Source organism: Athene noctua, chromosome 3, assembly GCF_965140245.1.
Source record: "Athene noctua chromosome 3, bAthNoc1.hap1.1, whole genome shotgun sequence".
Classification (NCBI taxonomy): domain Eukaryota; kingdom Metazoa; phylum Chordata; class Aves; order Strigiformes; family Strigidae; genus Athene; species Athene noctua.
In genome coordinates, this window is record NC_134039.1 from 86,369,752 (window position 1) to 86,393,896 (window position 24,145).

Below are 24,145 nucleotides of genomic sequence, written 5' to 3' on the forward strand. Positions count from 1 at the left end.
CCAGGGACGCAAGCTTAGGAAGATGTGAATAAACATTTTTAAGAAGTGTTTTTGGCTGTTAGACTTGGCCAGAGCACGTTCCTACTCTGCATTAACAACTACAGGATATATTCTCCTGGAAATGAATTACAAACAAATTCCTCATTTATCCCTGAGGTGACAGTCTTTTGCTGATATGTGCTTTCTTGAGACTAATAAGTTTTGAATGTCGGTAGAGAAAAAAAAAAATCAAAGTAATTACTTTGTGTTCCCAAGCTCCTTATTTGTGTAGGTGCCTGTGTGTTTATCTCTCTCTGTCATGCTGCATTGCTAATGGTAATTAAAGTGAAGGGATTTTTCTTGTTAGAAGTTTTTCTTCTTAATTTCTACCTTTAGTGACTTTGGCACCCGTGACGATACTTAGCCACTGACCAGTTACTTCCAGAACTGTAGTTGCTTTAATATTAGGTCTAAGTTCAGGAAACTCTGGCTGTGCAGCTGGAATTGGATCGGTTTGTTTATCCAGGTCTGTGGTACGTGACGTGGATGTTGGTTTTCTTTGCAGACCAGGTTTTGAAAGCACGTCCTGTGGGTGTGAGTCCTGGTATTCACTATCGTCTTGGTGGTGGTTCTTCCAAATCACAGAGTACTCGTCAACATTTGCTTTATTTGACTATACAGGATTTAGTATGGGGGTGATCGTAGCAAAAATACGGAGCAAAGCCAAGTTGCCCACTATCAGCAATGGTGTGATGTGTGCTCACCCCGTGGTCGTGGCCCCCTAATAAACCAGCATAGGACACGTTGTCTATGTCTCAGTGGGTGAGCCAGGGAGTTCTCCCAGGTTTCCAGCCTTGGGTGTCCATCGCACCCAGGGAGTGGCTTCAGTCTCTTCCTGCACTTTGTTTTTTTCATGAAACATCAAATACATGGGCTGGAAAGAAGCCACAAGGGTTTCCCACCAACTCCCCAGGCCGCACAGTCTGCAGACCAGGTCTCAGTCTGGCTCAGGAGACAAAAAACAGAGACACGCCATGGTCCAGAAACTGTGTATGTTGCTTGGGGAGGAGTGGCTGGAGAGCTGCCGGTCAGAGAGGGACTGGGGGGCTTGAGAATGAGCCAGAGTGTGCCCAAGGGGCCAAGGAGGGCAATGGCATCCTGGCTTGTGTCAGCACTGGCGTGGCCAGCAGGGACAGGGAAGGGATCTGAGCCCTGTGCTGGGCACTGGGGAGGCCGCCCCTCGCTGAGGGGGGTCAGTTTTGGGCCCCTCACCCCAAAAAGGCCATTGAATGACTCGAGCGTGGCCAGAGAAGGGCAACGGAGCTGGGGCAGGGTCTGGAGCACAGGTCTGCTGGGGAGCGGCTGGGGGAACTGGGGGGGTTCAGTCTGGAGAAGAGGAGGCTGAGGGGAGACCTCCTGGCCCTCTGCAGCTCCCTGCCAGGAGGGGGCAGAGAGGGGGGATGAGTCTCTGGAGCCAAGGCCCCAGCGCCAGGCCCCGAGGGAATGGCCTCAAGCTGCCCAGGGCAGGGTCAGGCTGGCTCTGAGGAAGGATTTCTGTGCAGAAGGGGCTGTTGGGCCTTGGAATGGGCTGCCCAGGGCAGGGGGGAGTCCCCGGGATCCCTGGAGGGGTTGAAGAGTCGGGCTGAGCCAGCGCTGAGGGATCTGGGGGAGTTGGGAACGCTCAGGGGGAGGGTCATGCTTGGACTGGAGGAGCTGCAAGTCTTTTTCAACGAGATGATTCTGTGACTCTATAATACAGGCTTTCTCATATCATAGAAATACGAAGATGAATGTGAAAGCCCATCTCCAGGTCCATGTGAAACATAAAACATATGTGATACACCACTGACTTTAGCCACGAAAGGGCTAGGCAGGCTTTTGTGTGCTTGGAGAGCAGCTTTATTTGTTTGCTGGCTTTAAAACTGTCATAGGAACATTTTAGCAATTATCTTCTCTCAGTCAAGTCCAAGGACCTTCTCCTGCCTGCGCTTGGTCCCCTGCACTTGACAGCTTCATCCTGTGGAAGTCACATCAAGCAGGACACAAGGCATTGGGCTGTAACCATGACTGCACTGGAGAGACTGAGGCAACAGCGTGCAGGGATGGAAATGATGATCTGAGCAGACTCTAAAGGTGGAGTGAAAACCTGCCTTTTACAGCATCACTCCTGCAACAGGCATTGTATTTATTGTATTGGGCACTGCTGGGCATGGTGGGTTGAAATCTGAAAGACCTACGTGGTGCTGGCTGGAGACACAGCAGCTGGGGTATGAAGGCAGGGCTGGCTACAAAAACATGGAAGGTAAATGGTTGGTAGTAGAGACCTTACTAAAGCTTACAACCTTGAAATGGATCCTGAATGTCATGACAGACCCCAGCTCTACTAAGGGACCTGAGAGGGATCCAGAAAAGGAAAGAACATTCTGTGCTTCATGATTCCAAGGGGCAAAAGTTGATTTTGAACAGGCAGAATAGTGCCAAAATGGAAAGCAACGTCCTCATCCATCCCCTGTTAAGGGTCACAGCTTTCTCTGTTCCCGCAGCGCTGCAGCAGATCTCGCTGGTATCTCCCGGTGAAATTTGCTGCCTCCTGACTCTCGCGGTGGCGGTGGTGGATGGCTGTCTGTCAGTCAGTGCGGCTGTCACCTCTGTGCACACAGCCGGTGGAGCAGCTCGGCTCTCCCGCAGAGCAAACGCATGCTGGGTTCTAATTCAGCAAACAAGCAGATGGCTAAAAAGGAGGGGTCGGCATGTAAAGCTTTGCCTGCAGTTCTCCCTCCAGGAATTCTGTGGGCCAGCAAAGATCAGGAGAGGTGGTGGCAGAGGTTTCTGTGTTGGAGTCTGGAGGAGGGATGGAGAAGGACCTTTTATCCCAGGGCTGTGTACCAGGAAGAGCTTGCAGCTGAGGGAACTGGGGGGGTTCAGTCTGGAGAAGAGGAGGCTGAGGGGAGACCTCCTGGCCCTCTGCAACTCCCTGCCAGGAGGGGGCAGAGAGGGGGGATGAGTCTCTGGAGCCAAGGCCCCAGCGCCAGGCCCCGAGGGAATGGCCTCAAGCTGCCCAGGGCAGGGTCAGGCTGGCTCTGAGGAAGGATTTCTGTGCAGAAGGGGCTGTTGGGCGTTGGAATGGGCTGCCCAGGGCAGGGGGGAGTCCCCGGGATCCCTGGAGGGGTTGAAGAGTCGGGCTGAGCCAGCGCTGAGGGATCTGGGGGAGTTGGGAACGCTCAGGGGGAGGGTCATGCTGGGGCTGGAGGAGCTGCAAGGGCTTTTCCAACCCAGGCGACTGAGAGCAGTGTTCAAGGTTCTCCCCACCCTCACAGGAGGCCATGGGTTTGTTTTTGTAGCCCTGGATGTGCAGTGACATCTCTAGCTTGATTTCTTAATGTATTTAAATTGCAATTCAATCTTTAATTATTTTTTGCTATCACTGATGTTTTTTGCAAGTGATCGCTGTCCTGGGAGAAGTGAGGAAGAAGTAGGAACTCAGTTGGGTTTGCTTTTAAGGGGTTTTTTATCCTTTGCAGTGGCAAGGAGTGGCACTTCCCAGCACACTGGTATGGCAGGGGCTTCGGTGGATCGTTTGCTCTCTTTGAAGCAAGGTCCTCCGTGCTCACCTGTAAGCTCCTGGTGTTAGGAGGAAGTTTTGCCAAGGGAAGGCGGAAAGGATCAGAGGGGGTGGACATTTAAATGCTGTTTAATTTGCCAACCAGATGGGGATGTCTGTAATTTGCAATTACAGCTTATAGTTCCTAAAGGGTTAAATAACCTGATGGAGATAGTTCTGGTTTGAAATGTCTCTGTCATCCAGCCTTAGACTGCCTGGATTGGCACTGTTCGAACAAGGTCAGAATTTTGCCCCAGACTCCAGATTGGGCCTGAACAAACATCCAGAGTCATCCCACGGGAACATCCCCTGTGAGTGTATGTGAATGTAAACTCCTTGTCTGAGCTCTCACATAACCTGCTTGGAGCTCCCATTTGACCTGGAAATGGGTTTCTGCTCCCATGCTTTGGGTTCTACCTGCCTTAAGTTTGTGTGCTGAAGGTGTGGTAGCCTGGTGGGAGCTTCTTCTTCAATGCACAGCAAACAGAGCTCTTAGAAGAAGGACAGATTTTTTTAAGAAGGAAAGTTGGTCTGACACCAAAAAAAAAAATTGCAGAAAAAGGGGGAACCATCAGTATGTGAAGAACAACTATCCCAGGCATTTGTCTTCAGCTGAAATAAAGGTAAATATTGGATTGTCAGCTTGAAATGCAACTCTGTTGCCTAGCTCCAGCCTGCAAATGGAAGCAATTAGAAAAATGTCCTGCCTTTTTCACAGCAGGCTGCATCTTTCTAGCACAAGCCCCACAGATAGAAAGACACATGCACGTCCTTAAGTAGCAGATTGGTTTACCCTGTCAGTCAGATCTCATTAGAAACGGTGATGCTTCATACCCAGTAATCTGCTAGGAAATAACAGATATCGGTGCTGTGCGATGTGTTTTTAGGAGTCACGGCTCATCACTTTTCTATGCACTAAAATTGTATCTTTTGCAGAGGTCTCTCTCTTAATTAGATTGAGCCAGGGAGCGGAGGAGCATTTCAACCTCCTGATGCAGTGGCATCCAGGAATCAGAAATGTTCCGCTCGGAGGGTGTGTGAGTAGGCAGGCACGGCTGGTGGGGTGTAAATACCAGTGCTAGGACACAGGGGGGACAGGTGAGGACACGGCCACTTCTGGGAACGGTGCTTTCAGGGTCACAGTTGAGGACAGGAGAGAGGAGCAGGGGGTAGCAATGGCTCCGGGCCAGATCCTGCTAGAGGGAAGAGGGAAAACGAGCAAAGGACAGAAATAGCACAACTGAGAGGACCAACAGGGTCAAGCCATGACGTAGCATTAGGGCAGAGCAAGGTATCTAGAGTCCAGGGCAGGTATAGGCCAGGAACCGTACAGCAGAGCTGGCCAATTCTCCAGCTCCTTTAACCCATGTGTGGAAATCTCTCCACAACCAGGAGCCCCAAGGCCTGTAGCACGTACTCGTGGAGGTAGGAGCACTTCTCAGGGTGTCTCAGAGGCACCCCTCTGGCTCAGCAAGTCCCCAGTAGCTGGAAGGGTGATCTAGAGGAACATCACTGACCTGCTCCTCTTTGGCAGGTGCTGTTGGCCACAGGCAGCACAGTGGGCTGCCAGGACATGGACTTTTGATGGACCATAGTGTGGCCTGCTGCAACCATTGTTGCGTTGCATGGCAGCTCCCTGGGTGCTTGTCTTCTACTGGAGGGAGGAACAGACCCCAGGATACCAGCGGCTGGTGCCAACATGTTCCAGCATAAACTCTTCACATGGCACAAGCACACGTGCTCACTGTGCCATGTGCTCCAGGCTTGGCAGCCGTGCACAACTGCTTCAGGACTGAACACAGCTCAAGGGCCTTGGGTTGCCTGTACCTCCCATGGCGCCAGCTCAGCACGGCCTTCGCTCAGGATGAGTCCATCTCCAAGAAGCAGAGTGACATGCCAAAGTGGCTGAACTACTTCTACTATTTAAAAGCTGGCTCGAGTAGCTCTCTGACCCTACCTGGAGCGGGCTTTGTTCCCAGATTTACTGAGGTCTTGCTGAGGACACGATTCACTTCCCTAAACATGGTGCTATTTGAAAGACCCTTGGATAGCACAGGTACATGAGCAGGGCTGGCAGGTGTGACACGGGTTACAAACTCCAGCTGAAATGGTGGCACTAGACACCTGTGTTTAGGCAGATTGAGATACATGCTTCCATTTCCCTCTGTAGTTAATTACTCTCTAACCAGCAAGGTCCTTAATTCATTCACTTTCGATCTGCTTTGGCGTTTTTGGCCAGCTCAAGGCTAATAGTGAGCCCTTTTGTTGCCAAGCCACATGTCCTTATCAGTGTCCCTAAAGGATTTCCACCAGCTGCATTGTGCAACCAGTAGTTTCTTTCCACCTGGTGCCTGAGGGTGTGCAGGTCATTCCAGGGGATGGGCCGCTCTTGGCCGGTGGGATCTGTAGAACTCCTGGCTATCACGTGGTGTCATCAGGATTTCTTTTCCTGTGTCACCTGCTGTATTGTGAGTTGGCCAAAGAAAGTTCAAATATTGTTGGTCCACTTTTTCATGTAGTGAGAGCTGGGGCTGATGCAAAAGGTCTTTGCTAACTGGGGCACCTTAGAACCTTCCTTTCTCACTGGTGCTGAAACACTGATGATTAGGGTGGTAATTTGCCCTCGTGCCAGGGAATATTCTCACCTCCAGCTGATTTCCTGCGGATTTCCACGCTGCCTTCTAGAGCAAGGGCCCACTGGTTGGTACCCAAAGGACCCACAGCCTCGCACAGAGAGGAGACCACCATGAGCCCATCTCCTGGCTCTGAGATCTGAACAAATTCTTGCAAGGTCCATGGAGCCAGTTGGTTCTCATGGCGACACGTTGCCATTCAGCAGTTTCTGACGCATGGTGAAACAACTCCACATCATCTTCTTTCCCCCCATTCCTCTTTCTTCCCTCTGGAACCTCATGCAGTTACATCCTACTTTGGGTATTCACCCACCACGAGCTTTCCCAGAAAAGTTGTGGTCCATTTGAGTTGGATTTTGGATCCTAAGGTGTGATTGTCACAATTACCCTCTGACTTCCATCCCTGAATGAGTTGAAAATGCTGTCCCAAAAGGAAAGCTGTGGTTTTTGCCGCTAAATCGGTAGAAAAACTGAGTAAACTGAGAGATGATTCTTTCAACTGCAAAAGACGACTGGCTCCAGGGCACAAAAGCACAGAGTCTGAATGGGGAATGCAGATCAGGCAATTCCTGTCTATCCAAGGTAGATCCTCTGGTGAGGCTGACATTAAAAATTCTGACTCAAATGCAGGAAACATGGACTTAAGGAGGTGAATTATTGATGGAGCGCAAGTATTACCATATCTGACAGATGGAGACTGTCTGAGAACATTTTGCAGAGTGGCATCTGCACCATGCCTGATTGGCGTCCCTGAACTTTCACACATCAGATGTAGAATATCAACACACAAACTCTGATGTAGCAATTAAATCTGTCCTGTAATGAACCTGGGCTTCATAGCCAAGAGAAATCCATACACTCAGGTAAAGGCCAAAAACCTCGATTCTTGTATTTCAGGACGATATTAAAATAATTACACCCAGACCACTGCATTTGAATGTACACATATGATGTCACATATGTATTGCTTTCAGGAAATGGTCCACAGTGTGTAATCTCTAACTCGGATTTTATTGAAGGCTGTAAAGCTTGCCTTGTATTTTACGATTTGTATTCCAGATCTGAGATCAAACAGTATAGAAAAGATATAAAATTCAGATGACATCTCACATCACCTAAGTGCGTTAACATCTAAAGCTGAAGCCAGTCTCTCAAGTGCATACAGAAGTCATAGATCTGATATGTATTCCAGGTTGTCATGTGTGCAAAAACAAAGAGAAGAAGAAAAGAGGTGCAAATAATAGCAAGTTTTATGCTTTCATGAAGAACAGCTTGTATTATGAAGAAGCACTATGTAAAATATGTCTTTTTTAATAAGATTCAGTGCCTTCGTATTCCAGGTTGTTTTCTTAAGCCCAACGCAACTTGGTAAATGATTGTAATTTTTTGCCATCTGTTAACTGTTTGGTGTGCTGTGTGAAATTCATTCTTCCTTCACTGGTAGCATGCAAATGTGCAGATTCTGAGAACCGTCAGGAAAAATGTGCTTTTTGTCCCTGGAAGGGGTTCAAGGGTGGACACCAGCGGAGAAGCAGGCCCTGGGAGGTTACTCAGTGAGCATCAGCATGGGGGTGGGTGTTAATGGGTTGTAGCCATCCCGTTGCACACACGAGGGACTTCACACTGACCCCTCGATCTCAGCAGACCTTCATTTTCTCAACCACAAAGCAGCCTTCTGAGAAAACAGAGAAGTTCTGTACATGGTGTCCCTAAAGTGCTTCGAGATGTACGAATGGGAATTAAAAGAGGAGGTTCACAAATTAATAGAAAAAACTACAGGTTCAGTTCTCACAGCCAAGTTCTTTAGATAGTCTGGAGGTTTTGTACAGTTAGAAGATGCATTTCTGGAAGGAGATAAAAATAGCACTTCAGAGGAATTTCTCTGCTTTTGATGGCTATGAACTACTCCCTCAGTTTAGAAGCAGTGCTGGGATTCTCTTCTCACTCTATAAGGACCAACTTTGTTTCCGAGGAGCCACTGTTGCACTGCAGTGGAGTCTGTCTGGGGTTTGCAGCCTGTACGTGAGGAGTGGTGAGTGAAGGGATGCATCTCCAAGATCCTCCATCAGTAAGACTAACAGACCTGTTTTTTCCATGCAGTGGAGAATGGAGATAGAAACCACATCTATGGCTGTGGGTCTTATCCTGCACTGCTGTTGCCTTGATAATGTTTTCATTTTAAATGCTGGTTTATGCTGTCTGGCAAAACATCGTGTAGTGCAGATCTGTTGGCTCAAAAAGTTGAGATCATTGGAGCTAAAATTTCGCCAAGAATGGCCAGAAGGGGCCACAGTTGTACTGCACACAGGAGTGTTGGTGCTTGCTCTGGCTGAGGTGAATGCTCTTTCTGGGTCGGTATTTTTCAAAAGGAGCAATTAAAAGTGGCCTTCTTGCTTTGCCTACTACAATACCTTAGAGAGGCAGTGGCTTACCTCTGTAAATACGTCTTTTGCCCTAGGTACGATAGAGAGGGAAAAGCAATTTCAACCAAAAAATACTGCTGCAAGAGCAAATGAGTAGCAGCTGGCCATAAATACCTCTGGCCTGCAAATCTGAAGGTTTCTGAGCATCAGGAGAAGTACTGAGAACTGGCATATTAGGTGTCATGAAATGTTCATCTGGCCAGTGGCCAATGGAGAAGAGTGTTGAAGCTCTTAAGCATTGACTCCTTCATCCAGGAGACCCATAGTACTTGATGTCCCCTATGTGCCACCATATAAAAATTTGGCATTGAATCCATCCTGGCTCCTGATTTCTTTATAATAAAAAAATCTCCTCGGGGCACTTCAACCCAATATAAGTAACTATTTTATTGTAGGATGAATTGGCTTCTCCCTGTTTCTCCTCCATTCATAGGTAGGAGATCGTGGCCATCAATCCCCTTGAGGTCTTGGTGGTGGTGGGAGCTGGTGGTGATGAGACAGTGGGTGGGGTTTGAGGCTGCTGCACCATTTTGGTTTCCTCCTGCTTCAGGTAGGTCTGTGCCCAGTATTGAGCAAGCAGGTGTCTGTGGGTCACTTCCACAGTCTCAGTGGTTTCTAAGCTCTGGAGCAAAGTAATGATGCTGGATGGTGCTACCAGGAGAAGAAACAATAGTGCCGTGAGGCAAGTGAATCCAATAAAGAGCTCCTCCATGAGAAACACCATCATGTTCAACAAAAAAAAAAACAATAACAAACCAAATTTGGTGTTAGCGTGTCCACAGAAAATTTCCATTCCCTTATTTCTGAAGCCACTGCAGCATTGAAACCCAGTGAACAGAGGTGCCCAGAAGAAAACAACAGCTGGTGTTTTCAACTATTTTGGTCTGTTTGCCTGACTCCAGCGTGTGGTTCAAACCTCCTCTGAAGCCCCCAAGGCCCAACCACAACATACTACAGGCAGACTCTCACTTGGTGGACCTTGTCCTTTCCTACCGTAGTTCCCATGTTGCAGCCTGTTCTGCCTGTTAGCACAGAGATCCCGTCAGATCTGTCCTTCACCCATCAGTAGCTACCCAACATCCCTATTTTTATTAAAATTCAGCAAATTTGCACCACTGAGCATCTCCCTGATTACAGCGTCGGGGTTTTTTTATCCAGTTCCAAGCCACTTGATCCTAAATAAGGCTGGGGGGGTTTTACCACAGTAATTGTTGCTCCCAAAGGGTAGCTAAAATTGTATTATTTTTTGCTGACTGGAGCAATTTTTGCAGTAGTTTCCATCGAACTGCTGACTCTCTTCTTTCAGGCTACATTCATTTCCACGTTTCCTCTCATTTATGCATGAGGCAAGGGGAAAAATTGCTTAATACTCTTTATAAACTGGCATATGGTATAGATAATTTTTTCTTTTTACTATATGCAGTAAAAATGCAAATGTCTGTGTCTTATTTGCAAATGCTGGCATTAATAACTGATATTTAAACAGGCCAGATTAGCACTTTTACTGATCTATTAAAAAGATTTTTTCCAATCATTTGCACACTCAAAATCAATTTTAATACAACATGTAAATTGAATATAATTTTTTTGTATGAAATTGCATTTATCTGCTTGAACCATTAAATTTACTATTTAATATGTACTTTCCAGCTCACTTGGTTAGAATTCCATTGCTCTTTATCTGTATAAATTTAATTAGCCTTGATATCATCAGTATATTATAGAACTAATTAAAGATTTAGATAACTGCTGAGGGTGCTTATTTAATACCCTATAAAGTTCCATTTGGAGAGCGAGAATTTCCATCTTTCATTATATCAGCCAGTATGGAGCTACAAGGAGTGTCTCAGACATTGTTTTTGAAAAATTATTTAATGGGGTTTAATGGATTTATCCTTTCTTTGAAAAGCCGTGTAATTACTGTGTATCGCCGCACAGCACGAGGGTGGTTGGAGTTGGTTGGGGAATGGTTTTGAAACACTACGTGCACGTAGCATCACCCTGATGCACAGAGATCCCCACGTGGCACGTGTTCCCAGCAGGGCAACACTGTCCGAGTCACAAGTGACAAATCAGGGGAGGAGGGGAAGAGGAAATTAAGAAGGAAATATTAATAAGTAGTCAATAAAGTAGAGCTTAGCAGGTATTAGGACGAAAAGGATGAGAGTGAAGGAGAGATATTTTGGAAGAGTAGTTATGTTCTGCACGTACCTTACCTTTTCCTTTGCTAATTAGCTCCGCGTTTTACAGGTGATTTATCATCTGTGTTTTGCAAAAAGGTTTGCAGTAGAGAGAAAACCAAGTGCTTTGGTGACACAGAGCTGCACGTAGCACCCAAAGGTGTTGGCTGAGGTGTTGTTTGTTTTTTTTTTTCCAAAACCAGCCATTAAAACAAAGCTGCTTAATCTGTATAGAAGCCAACGCATAGGTGAGCTGATTTGTGTTCGGTGTTTCTTACGCTGGGTGGTTTAAGTTTTAAAAGAGAAAGTAATTGGATTTTATAATTTGGTTGTATTTAATTAAAAGACTGTGCTTATACCCTTTTGAATAAATACACCTACTTTTCTGGCCTGGCCCCAAACCCCAGTCAGAGTTCTGGGCACTGCAGCCCCAGAAGCGGTTACGGTGCCAGTCAAGATGCGAGGGCTTCCCATCTCTGATATTATTTTCTACCTTGGACAAATGACTTAATTTTTATCTCTGTTCTTCTAGCTGTAAAAAAAAAAAAAAAAAAAAAAAAAAAAAAAAAAGCTAATACTACCCTCACATCACATCTCTGATTATTAAGGGCTGTGACTTGGAGAGGTACCACAGATTAATTCACTTTCATTTCTTCCTCTCGTGTTTTCTTTCGCAAACCGTTTCGCATCTTGGGTGTTTGCACATTTTAGCTTTTTAAGGGGTTTTTACATTCTCGACGCTCTCCTCCTGTAGTCACACAGCTCAGAGCCTCCTGCCCCAAATGATGCCGCGTGTTGCAGCGTGTGGTGATGGGGCATCTGCCTCTGGGCTTCCGAGAGGCTGTGAATGAGGCGGGCTCTGGGGCACCTACAGAAGATGTAGATCATTGCGGCGTGTTGCAGCGTGTGGTGATGGGGCATCTGCCTCTGGGCTTCCGAGAGGCTGTGAATGAGGCGGGCTCTGGGGCACCTACAGAAGATGTAGATCATTGCGGCACACAGACATTTTGGGGCTAATTTTATGTTCCCTCTACAGTCCATGGTGACAAATAGGTGCTTCTCGGCCACAGTTCATCTCACCCCAGGCAGACCAGAGAGGAATCCATTTCTTGGCACAGTTGGTAAGAGGATCTGAGGTTCACAAACACAGCAAAAAAATCTCTGATGTGAACATCTGAAGTTGTGTGAATACTGCTAAAGCACTTTGGGTTCATCTGGAGGCAGAGAATGGGCATTACTGTTGTCCCCAGAACTGTTCCAGGTTAATTAAAACTCAAGAAAGAACTCTTAAGAAATGATGATCAGGATATACATACCCCTGTAGAATCGTGTCCTGAGGGTGATGATACTCCCTAGTGTGTTTTAGGGCTGTAACTGCATAGAGGACTCACATGATGCAGTTTAAGATGAGCAGGTTAGAGAGTGGATATATGATGTAGCAGATACTTTCCATCACTAGTTTCTATTTCATTATCATAAGCTCCCCGGATGGAATTAAAACCAGCATCCATACTGGCAGTCTCTTGCTTTAAAATGCTGCTCACCGATGCACGTATGCAAACATCATTGCCATCTTCACGAGGTGTAGAAATTGCAGTAATTGCTGGGTTATGTGGATTTTCCTTTGCTTGGTATTTCAGGTTTTCAGAGCTTTGTTTGCAAACTCCTGCATGCTAGAGTTCACCTCTCCTGCCCCATCTCCCGTGCCCTGTAACCATCAACTCCGTCCTCGCCTCTTTCCCATCACAAATGTCTCCTGTTCCATAGACAGAAAAGCCCCTTCTCTTCTCAAGGGCTTCTCTTCTCAAGTCAAGACAGCCCTAAAAATCCATTTCTTCTGCATGACATGAACTGAAGTTACCTCATTTCTTGCTGTATTTTCCTTTTTTGCACTCACTCACCTCCTCCGTATATTTAAATAAAATGGTTCTACCAAGATCTGCATGTATCAGAATTCAGTGACTTTATAACTGCAGCTTTGGGCTCTTTTCCTCTTGCATGCTCATTGTTCTGTCTTGTGGATTTTGTCTAGATTTAGTCTGTAAGTGCTTCATACTTAACCTTTTTTACTTTCTTATTAGAGTACCTAAGGTATTTTTGGGTGCTATGAAAGTGACTCCCTCATCCCCCAAAAAAGAATTAGATAAAGTACAGAATTTTTTGTTCCCTTTGCGTGTGTCAGCACCCAGGGTCTCAGTTCTTGCCTTGTGAATCCCTTTCTGCCTGCACTACCACAGAGTGGGCACCGAGCTGTATAATGAAGGAATAATTAAAGTAAGATCCTTTATTCTGAAACATCACACTGTTCGTCTGAAGGTCCTTCTCTTAAGAAGAGATCAAGTCATTCTCAGGGAAATCAGAATTTAATTTTGAATTCACCTGGCCATCTTTTGAAAAACTTTTTTGTGCGCAGGCCTTGGGTTATAGGTTAACATTAGCATTTAAATGGAGAATGGTATTAATAGCCCTCAGAGGAGCTTGTCTCATCCTGATTGCCTTTCCAGAGATTTTTTTCTAAATGAGAAAGCCTCTTTATTTTTTTATTCTTTTGCCAAGAATAGAGATCAAGAGACCATCTTTTTTGATATATATATATATACTCAAAATGCATCCTTGAAAAATGGGTTCATTGTTGGCAACTTGATGTTTAGTTTTAAAACTGCTATTTAAAAAAAAAAAAAAGAACAAAACAAAACAAAACACTGTCATGTGTGTTAATTAGCTTCTTCAGTTTAAGTTTGCCCATGGGATGGTTTTTTCTTTCACCTGGGAACCATTTCCACCAGTGATACTTATCCTTCCTTACCTTCTCTTAGTACAAAGATGTTCCAAAGATGTTCTTCAGATGATGGTAGATATTCCTGGGCCAATTCCAGTCTGCTAAAGAGATCAGAAAGAGTGCAGTTGTATTTGGGCTTTAGATTAGGCATTATTTGCTCTAAGGTATGTGTCTGTCCTCAAAAACATGCCCAAAGAACTCAAGAGTTAGCTCAGACAGTTTGAACCCAGTCCCATTGTCAGTAGTCAGAAGAGCAGGTTACAGATGTCTAGGTTTGACTTGCTGGGGCGTGAGATAGTCACATGAAGGAGCATTGTAAGGATGGATTTTATTTTTTTGAAAAAAACAAATCTTTGTCATACAACCCATCAAAACTAGTTCATCATCCCGTATGAGCAGGATAGTAAGGATTTTGGACACCTTATAGAGTCTTTCACTCCTCATTCCGCCAAAATAATGGCCGTCAACACTGAAGCTGAACACAAGTGGAGAGTTTGGCCAAGTATTTACCATCTTATAAAGCTAAAGGCTTGGAGCCAGGTTAATGTTTCCTTCCCCTTGTAAAACAGCAGTTGTTGGTATTTCCACAGCAAATCAGGAGAGTTACTGTGTAAGAACCTGTACCACATTTACGTGTATAAAATCTGTCATATCAGATCAACACAACAGGTCCCATCTATGCTTTTCAGCATAATACAAATAAATAATAACCCTGCGAGTAAGCATACAAACAGAAGGATTTCCCTGATGAGGTGAGTCACCCAGGTCACTCTGTTCCCATCAGCCACATTCCTGACTTCATACTCGGGTGAGTAGTAAGTTCAGATGTTCTCTTTGTACCCTGAGTATCTCACTGCTGAGCACTGGGAGGGTCTTACTGCCCAGGCTGATGATCTGTGTAGGGTAGATCAGCTTCCGTGGGCTTAGCTGTGCTCACGTAGAAGCTGACTGAAGGCTTGGGAAGCTAAATTTGCTTTTTGGTTAGGTACACTAATCCTCTATTATTATTTATTAACCTTTTTGTCAGATGATGGAATCAGCCCTTGATAAATATTAATTCTTCTCTCTGGTTTGAAATCTCAACTTTAAAAAAACAAAGCAGTTTGCCAGCATTTCACCGAATAGAGCTTCCCCTCACCTGTCGTACATTTATTTCCCCCATCCCTTACTAACTTGCTTTTCTCAACCTCCTCTTGATAATCAAAAGAGCATTTATAATGGCAGGACAAATACACTTCTGAAAGTAAAATGAAGAGCCTAAATAAAAAATCACAGAACAAGAGGCTCATCCCACTCAGTCTTTCATATTTCATTATTTGATAACATCAGAAGATGAGTCCATCAGAGCTGCTTGGGCAAAGGCAAACAGGAGTGTGTCTGATCAATATTTATTAATACTTTCAAAGACAAGGGAGGCAAAGTTGAGCAGACTTCGTAATGGAGTGAATAATTACTCATGCAAATAGGGTTTGGCCGAAGGCAATGCCATGCCAAAGCGACAGTTTTTTAATTGCACCCAATTAAAAATGCATACCTTTCGCTCACTCGTACTGTCTCGCTTGCTCTCTTTTTTATTTTGGAGGAAATTTTTAATTAAAAAATAATCTGATCCTGAAAAGAGTGACAGATGAATCCTTGTGTTTATTAGGTGCAAAATTCTTCAGTAATCCAAGATTTGGGACAGGCTCAAAAGGAAAGCAGCTGTAAAGACACGGGGTAAAGATGGGCTTGCATTGCTGAGCTTGCCCAGTGATGGGTCTCAGCTGCAGATGGGGCAACTTTAGGTCTTGCTTTTTCTTCTTTCAAGGTGCTCAGTCACCTTGGGACGGCCTGTGCTTTGGAGCAAAGACTTGCCATCTCTCAGAGAGATCGCCCCATCTGAGATACCCTCTCTGTCATTTTGTTGAAAATCCAGCCAGAGCTGGCAAAAGTAAAAATCTCATATCACATCCGCGCACGTGAAGGTGATCAGTGTTTCCTAAATCTAAGTGTTTACCTTGGCAGACCTGGGTTTTTTCTACACATTTTGCGTGTAACTGTACTCAAGATATTGCCAGAACCCTCAAAGCTAACCTCTTATTAGATTTCTGACTGTGTATTGAAGCATCTTGATAAATACCCAAATCTAAAATATTGAGACCAACAGCAGCTTCCGTGCACTCAGTGAATGAGCCACACATCAAGACACCAGAAGGATACTCTAGAGCTGACGGGGAGGTAGCTGCTCTTCAAATTTGGGATCTTAGTTTCTGCAGGGTCCCAGATACAACTATTGAATTATGCCAAGTTCAAGCATAAACATTACAGGACTAATTATAGCTAAAGAGGGGAGCTGAAATTAAAACTCATCCTTAGACCACTGCCCCGCAGGGCTTTATCAGTCCCTGCCTGGAGCTAGATGTCCCTTGAACTGCTTTAGCTGAAGACCGAGCTGTGTTTTTCTGGCTGGGACAGAGTTTACAGTAGTGCCAGTGTTACCAAGGAGGATTTGACTGAGCCTCAGCAGTGCTTCTGTCACCTGCCACTGCATTGTTGCTTCTGGAACCTCATGAGATCTGCTATTTTGTGTTTGTTATGAGGCTACCTGCAAGAGGAGCTGAGGTTTAAAGACTAGCCATCAGCGTGGCAGGAGGTGGGTTGGACACAGAGGCCTTACCGTGACGTACTCCTGAGCCAAGACTGGTTTTTCCATACAGGGGTTCTCAGGGAGTTTCCACGTGTCTCGGGAGAGTGCTGGGGCTTTGCTGTGCTGGGATTACAGTGTTAGCATCGTTAGCAATTAAACTGCTAAATCTGTTCCTGTGATTGGAGGTGAGATTTGGTTTAGTCTCCCTCTCCCTGAATCCAGGACTCCGAAATCTGCTTCCAAAGTTTTGTGGCTTCTGCTATTGATGTTTTATCGAAAGCTAAGACTCCATGCTGTGGCTCTGCTGGGGACCGGGTCAGCCTTGCAAAATGCTTCTTGTTTGAGCCACGTAAATGTTTTCAGTCCCTGTGTCAAGGAGCGGCCTCGTGCAGCACGACCAGCGTCGCAGTCTGAGTGAACAAGAGCTGTGCCTGTCGAGGGGAGTGCAGCAGTAAATCCTATCAGGTCACATGGTGGCACAGGAGCTTCTGGGGCACCACGAATTGTGCTGTTGGGTTTTTCATGGACATGGGAGCTGAAATCATTGGCTGATTTGGGCGTTACCCAAGTTTCTAGGGATTCCCCAGATGCTTTCTTCAAACAGCAGGTGATACAGGGATGTGTGAGCTCTCCCCCGTGCTTACCTGCCTTTCGAGCTGCACAAACATCCTCTTTTATTACGTAGTAAGTCAGAGGGATTTGGAGTTACCAAGCCTGTTCTCAAGTGGCTTGCATGATTTCCCTTCCTTTTCTAAAGGAAATAACTCTCACTGAGATAATTTTCTGCCCCGTTTACCCCCTGCTTTTGAAGGAACAGTGTGTCCTTGGAGCTGAGCCCCCCTCAAAGCCCTCTCAGGCAGTCTGTGATGCTGGTGAACTGGTCCTCCCTCAGCTCCAGGAGTTTCATAGCCCGTATCTCAAGTGTGTGGAGCCTAACAGCTTGATTGCTTTTTCAGCTTATCATTCATGCCCAGAAGCTATTTTTTATTTGTGTCTTGTGCCTTCTATGTGTATCCTCTCCCACTCACACACATTCCCTTCTTTTGAGCACACAACCCAAATCCTGTGAGTCCTTGTTCTCTGAGTCGATGATTTTGGAGTCCTCAAGCCAGGGGCCCTTCCTCCCACCTGATCTCGGCTGGCCCCTGACCACAGTAGTGTTGGCGCAGGCTTTCAACCACAGGAGCAATTCTCAGGTCACAGCAGCAGGCCGTGTCTTGAAGGAGACAGAGGAGATAAAAATGCCAAGCTCTGAAGCCCAGTAGCCTGACCACACTCACAGGTGAGGCCTGAGATACTCCATAAGTGCGTTTTTGCTACAGCTGCTTGCAGCCATTGCTGCAGTGATTTGCAGTCTGGGTGCTCTCTGCAAAGGCACAGCTAAGCCAGACCTGAGAGCCTGCAAAGTAAAGAACAAGAGAAATATAATATGCAGCTTTGCCCTGATTGCTATTTTAATGCATTCAAAGAGGAGAGAAAGGGAGGGAGGTGATAACTTTTCCTGGAGCCCCTGCTCTTGGGTTTTAAATAATTTATTCCACCAAGACCTAAGGATTAGAGTGCAGCCTGCCCTCATCCTCCTGCAGAAGCGTGGAGGAGTCATGCAGGGACCTCCTCCTCAGCTGCTCCAGCCCGTTTCTGCCTCGCTTTTCTCTTTTTGCCAAGAAGTGCTGGGTATTTGGCTGAAACAAATCCTTGCCGCTGTGTGATGCATGCAGACAGACAGGATCTTTTCACTTCTTCCTTGAGCTTTTCAGATCCTTGTTTTTTAACAAGGGCATATAACATCTGTAATCAAGCTATAAAGTTAACCAATTCCTCTAGAAAAAGTGTTACTTTCCATCCATGCACTGCTTTTTTTTTTTGGTTTTGAAATCTCAAACAGACCTAAACCCACAGCCAAGCCTCACCACTTGCTGGAGCTTGCTGCAGTGGAGTCATATGTGAGAACCTTCCCCTTATCCCTGACCTTGAAGGGTCTGCCCAGGATCAGGAACCCCTCTGCCTAAAGAAGTTTTGTAAAGCCTTGTATTTTCACAGCTCCCTCTGAACAGGATTCTTTGCCTTGGTGATATCTAGACCCCTGACACCAGATCTTACGCTATGGTATAGATGAGGAAGCTGAGGGACAAGAGCACAGCTCTGTGAATGGGAAAGGAATTCACAAAAGTGCTAGATAAAGGGCACCAGAGGCCTGATTCCCCTTCTGCTGCATGATCTCTAGGCAGCGCTTTCCAAGAGTCAGACACTCTTCTCCCGGTTTCAAAGCTTAATCAGTTTGTGCCACAGAGGAAGGAGGGAAAGAAAAAGTCTCAAAGAAGCCCAGCAGCTCTCACTAGTTTTACCTCTTCCACTTGGGCTGTGGAGTCAGGGCAAATAATCCAGTCCCATGCCTAGACCCTGCCCATTTTTTTCTACAGTGGCTAGATTGGCAGCTGTCAGAATTGCCTCACTGCCTCCCTGGCCTGTGACACATTTTCCCTTCCAGTAAGTACTTGTTTAAATTCCCTTCCTTGGAAATCTGTTCTTTCACTAATGCCACTTTACATTAATTTAAACCAGCCTGCACTGCAGCTTTTATATTATGCCTTGTCTTCAGATGATCTTTTACTTATTAAAAAAGGCGCCTCGGCTCCTGGCTCAAATTTTATTTTGCATTATTTAAGATCTTCCTCTCAAACTGTGTGTCTCAATAGCATTGGAGGTCTCTGGAGTTTTGGGCTTGGAGCTCTTCCCATGCTCCGTATTAGCATCTCTCTGCAATGGGGGTTCATTAGGGACACAAAACTCCACTTCCCCTACCCCTGGGATACCTTTTCTTTCCAGAAGACTCCAGTTCTTGCAGGCTGAGTGACTAGATATACATCTGTGCATCACCTCGTATATATATCTATATGCATCTGTGTCTATACACTGCATTCTGTATGCTGGATGCTGTTGGCTGACGGCAACTGCTAGGAAAGAGGAGCCCTCAGTTCCCCATAGTTAGTCTTTTCCCTGAGTATGGAAGAGTGTGGGGGGCAGATTTATGAGATTTCTTCTCCTGTACATGCCCACTTGGCATCTCCTGATGTTCAGTACATTTGTGCTCTCTTTGTACAGCGCCTGACGCAGCCCCCTCTGCTGATGGCACTGCTGAATAAAGTGACAGTCGATGGTATTCTACAGAAATAAAGGTCTAGAGCACCAGGTATTGCTGTTCACCAGAGTGGGTTTTTTGTTTGCTTCCTTTTCAGGCAGTATTATGAGATGCTCTACAACACAGCAGACGAGCTCTTAAACCTTGTGGTGGATCAAGGGGTGAAGTACACAGAGCTGGAATACATCTATGCCCTGAATTTACTGCACCGGAGCCAGACGGGCGTGGGAGACCAAACCACCCAGAACATGAGGTTGCAGCGGTTGAAGGAGATCATTTGTGAGCAGGCTGCTATCAAACAGGCCACCAAGGACAAGAAAATCACCACCGTGTGATCTGCTGTGTCGCTCACATTAACCGAGCAGCAGGGGCTGTCAGGTTGCAGGTCCAAGGCTCTGTGTTTCTGTTATAATCAAAGGCAAAAGCGCTATCTTCTGGGTGGCATTGTACTAGTGAGAAGGGAAATGCCATTTGAAACTTGGTTCGGGGGTTGTTTTGGGGGGTTTTGATGTGTAATCATTTAATGCGTCCTTAAGGTGTTCTCCCAAGAGTGACCGCACAGCGGGAACAGGCATCCTGGTGGAGATTTGGGTGGGATATTGGTCTTTATTCTGTTGCTGCTGCTTTGCCTTGAGATGTAAAGCAAGCTGCTATCTCTGGCGGGGTGGGAAAAGAGGAGATTTCACACTGGCTCAGGTCAGAGTCTTCCATGGAAGTTCAGACCACGCTAAAGTAAAGAGCACCGTGGCAGTCAAGCACAGACCTGTTGGTCACGTGTGGGATCTTGGTGGTTTTGAAGCCATTCCCAGAGCATTGCTGGGCGGAGCCTGTTTCAGCTCTGCCAGTGAAATTCCCCATGACAGTTGTGGATGAATTATGTTTTCTGCTGTTTCCACTGCAAAAAGATCTAGTTGCTTATTCCTTCAGATAGTGATAAGCAAGTTCTCGTAGTGGGAGGTGACATGGGACTGTTTGTTTCCACTTCTACTTTTTCATTATCACGGAGCCATATGGCATCAGTTTCGACAGCGCATGCTGCACTGGACGATGGTGGATATAGAAGAAAATTGCCAATATAAGGTAAATAGCAAAACTTAATTCTTTTTTTTTTTCCTGATATCTTTTGAGTCTCCCCAGCTCAAAAGATATTTTGTAATTGTCATTTGATGTACTGGAAGGACACACAGGCTTATGTAGCTCAGCACTAATGATCAGCAAGGGCAGGAGGAGGGCAGATCCCAGCTCTGCAGTCTGAGGTCACTATTTCTGCCCTGCCTTGACCATGTAAAGCCACCTGGTAAAAGGTTCTTTATTCACTGAGGCTGAGGAGTTTATACCATCCCTCCCTACTTGCCCTTGTATTTGCCAAGTAAATTGTCAACCCAGTTGAGTATCACATGTTGAGATGGGTTCTGTCTGAGCTGTGTAACTGCTTGTGTGTCAGTCTTGAAACTGCAAAATTAAAGGGTGTTTAAAGACTTCTCAAAGGCTCTGGTGCTTTGTCTGTTTTTTTTTGTTTTTTTTTTTTTAACTGTTATTTTTGTGGTATTTAAAAGATTCCCTTCCAGGTCCAAATTCATATGGTGTCCTCCAAGGTTACATCAGTGTGGAAGTGGTCTTCTGAATCATTCAGCCCAATCTCCAGCTACTACGGGCCAACTGGACAAGAATCTTCTCAACCTCCATGTTAAAAGCAGAACCAGTAGTTCTAGTTGTTAGGAATTTTCTTCTGGTTTCAATTCTCATTTGATTCATGAACACAATTTTTCTTACACCAATATTGGCCATTAACTACAAGAATTCCTTCCTTTCCTTGATGAATTTGCATGCGTGAGGGCGGAGAACACCATCAGGGTAAGACGTATGATGATAAAGGGGTCTTTCTGGGGTAACACAAGACCTGTACTGAGCTACTCAGACACTGAGATATGCTGCAGTGTGGAGACAGGAAAGCAAATTATTCTGTATCCAGACTTTGGAGGAAGGTAAAGAAGCAGCTTGGTACATGTTAGACAGATTTCAGACTCTTTGAGGTAAAGAAGTGATGTGTACGGAGCTCTGAATTCAGACCAGGCTGCTATGGACTAATGTCAGACTATTTTTGATTCCTCTCATCTTTAATTGCTTAATAATCTGAGGCTCTGCCTCATCTTCACATGGCTGATCTCGAGTTTTGCAGTCCACATTTTCCACCCACCAAGCAGCTGTGCTGGTGGGTGCCATGACAGATTGCACGAAATCAAGAACATTTCATATTGGGAGTATGTTTGCTTCTAAAGCAATTTAAAAGACTCTTCTTTGAACTGCACCTCACACTGTCCATCACACCACCACAAGATGTAAATACAGAGCCCTAGCACACACCTGTGCACTGGCCTGAGATGTGAAAAGGCGTTTGCTAGATTGCACGGCACGAGAACACCATGGCACGAGTGTGAAGAGAGGCAGGGACATACAGGGACTCTTCAAGTCCCTCAAGTGTTCAGACTCTCAGTCCTCTCCAGAGCCTCACAAGAGAAGTTTCTATTCTCTCTGGGTATTAGAGTGGTCACACCAAAGGCACAAAGAGAGTGGGGATTGCTAGAGGGCATGTGGCAGGTAGGAACCCAGAGCCTGAGCACCTTATTTCAGCCACTCATTGACATACACTGCCCAAGCTTGTCACAAACTGTTTGTAGCAAGAAACTGTTGGTAAAGAGGATGCCTGAAACAGCTCCAGTGGGACACCCTGCGGGGGAGAAGCAGGGTGAGCTCTGCGGAGGTGGGACGTTGGGCCGTTTCTCTTCCCATCCCTCCTGTTGTTACCCAGAGACAGAACTTGCCTCACTGCACAGGCACAAGCCAGAGAAAATGAGAACCTTCCGGAACAGCCCATTGCACACGCGTAAGAAAGGCTGTATAAAGGCAACACCCCACGTGTGTCTCTGTCAACCCATCCCCTACGAGCCAAGCTGGCTGCGCTGGGACAATGCAGGATCCAAGGGTAGTGATGACCCTTTTCCCATCCCTCCTCTCTTTTCTCTTTCTTCTTTTTGCTCTCTCTTTCTCACGTATATTCATGTATATAAGGTTTGTACTAATGGAATTGCGATTGGTTGGTCGTTGATGGGTTATTAGGAAAACAGTCTCATCCCAAAGTGCCTTTATTCATTCTCTGGACAGTTATCTGTTGATTGTTGCCAAATTGCCTCCATTCACTCACTAAACTGGTCAGTTAATAGAGTCACCAGCACAATTGTTCTGTGGTGACTGGTCCCACCCTGCAGCTCTGCTGGCTCTTCCCCCGGCACACGGGCTCTCAGGGAATTCAGAAGATTCACCCCCCTCATAACCCACCGTGTGGGACGAGACAAAGCTTTCTTGCTGCATCACAAGAAAATCCTGCCAAAAGATCCAGCCTTAACAAATCTCTACTGCATATTTTTCCCAGAAACGTAGCTTTTTACAGTGTTTTCTTGCCAACAGGTGTTTCAGAAGTAGCACATACACAATGAAGACTGTTTTTGAAGCACAGAAATCTCCAGAGAGCTCATGTTTAGGCAAGGCACCTAGTTTTGTGTGTGCATGTGTCATTTTAGATCACCCACTTTCCCTGCTGCTTTCCAAGAGAGAGCATTAAATAATCAGCAGGCCCAGGCTCTGCACAGTGCAGTTCAGCTTTGCTAAACCACCTCCCAGTGAGCTTCCTGCTGCATGTGTGTTTCCAGAGAGCAATAATGGCGTGGCACCAACGCACTTGCTACAAAGCACCGGGACAATATGAGCAATGAGGGGGCTATTTTGGCACCAAGCCTGCCTGGAAAAAGAGAGTCTCCTTGCAAGGGGTCTGGCTTGTGTGTTGGTGTTTGTTGCAAATCCTCTCGTTAATAGGGAATCAAGTGGGTGGGGGAGAGATCTTTAGGGAACATTTTTTGTTCATTAAGCTGTTATTGCGGTTAGAGTCAAGCTGTTATGTTTAATAGTAAATAACTATTCAGACAACACACTGGCTTACCCACTCACAATGTCCACACACACACTGTAAGCACCCATCTGGAGCCACAGTTGGGAGGCCACCTCCAAAGGTGGTTGGAAGAAGAAGGTGGTACTGATGGTGGCTTCTAAGTAAGTGTTTGGACAGTCCCTTGAGAGCACATGGGCTCACCCAGGCCTCTGTGTAATCCTGTAGTCTTCATATAGCAGCCACCACCCTCTTGGGTGTGCTCCGAGTCACACAGGTCCTTACTGATGCTCAGATGTGCTCGTGGTCTTGTGCAGATTTGGCACGCTCTGGCTGTCCTGAATTTATCAGTTCTTACAGATTCCACAGAAGCACAAGTCTTCTGAGAGCACCAGCTCTTGGGAAACTTTCTGACAATACCTGGCCAGCATTTAGTTTTCCTTTCTTCTGCGTGTTGTTGTCTGGTAACTGTTTCTCCATCCCAGCCTGCACAACCTGGTCACACACGTGGAGCATTTATAACACACACACAGAGTGGAAGATGGTTTCCCAAAGGGAACAAACCACATGAGGCTGTTGCAAACTGTGTAAAGACCCAGGAACCCCCTTCATCTTAGATCTAGCTCTGCCAAGCACAACTTACCCCACTTCTGCCCTGAAGGATGGACCCAATCATCAGCCTGGTACCTTCTTACAAAGGCAACAGATCTAACTTCTCCAGTTCTGTTCTCTGTGCCAGTTCTTGCCTACAGCAGTTTTGAAGTCCTGACATGACCCCGCAGGACACAAAAGTTTATGGACAAGGCCTAGAGATTTTGTTCTGTAATGCAACATGAAATGCTGTC

The 24,145-nt window shown here is 46.0% G+C and overlaps 1 protein-coding gene across 1 annotated transcript in view; it reads left to right on the forward strand.

Moving 5' to 3' along the window:
* The window catches only part of EXOC4 (exocyst complex component 4), a 424,237-nt gene extending 403,317 nt beyond the window's left edge, over positions 1-20,920 (forward strand). Inside the window, exon 18 of the mRNA XM_074903542.1 lies at positions 19,458-20,920. Coding sequence (XP_074759643.1) covers positions 19,458-19,695 — 238 coding nt within the window. The 3' untranslated portion in view covers positions 19,696-20,920. The remainder of the gene's footprint in view (positions 1-19,457) is intronic.
* Positions 20,921-24,145: the final 3,225 nt, after the last annotated feature.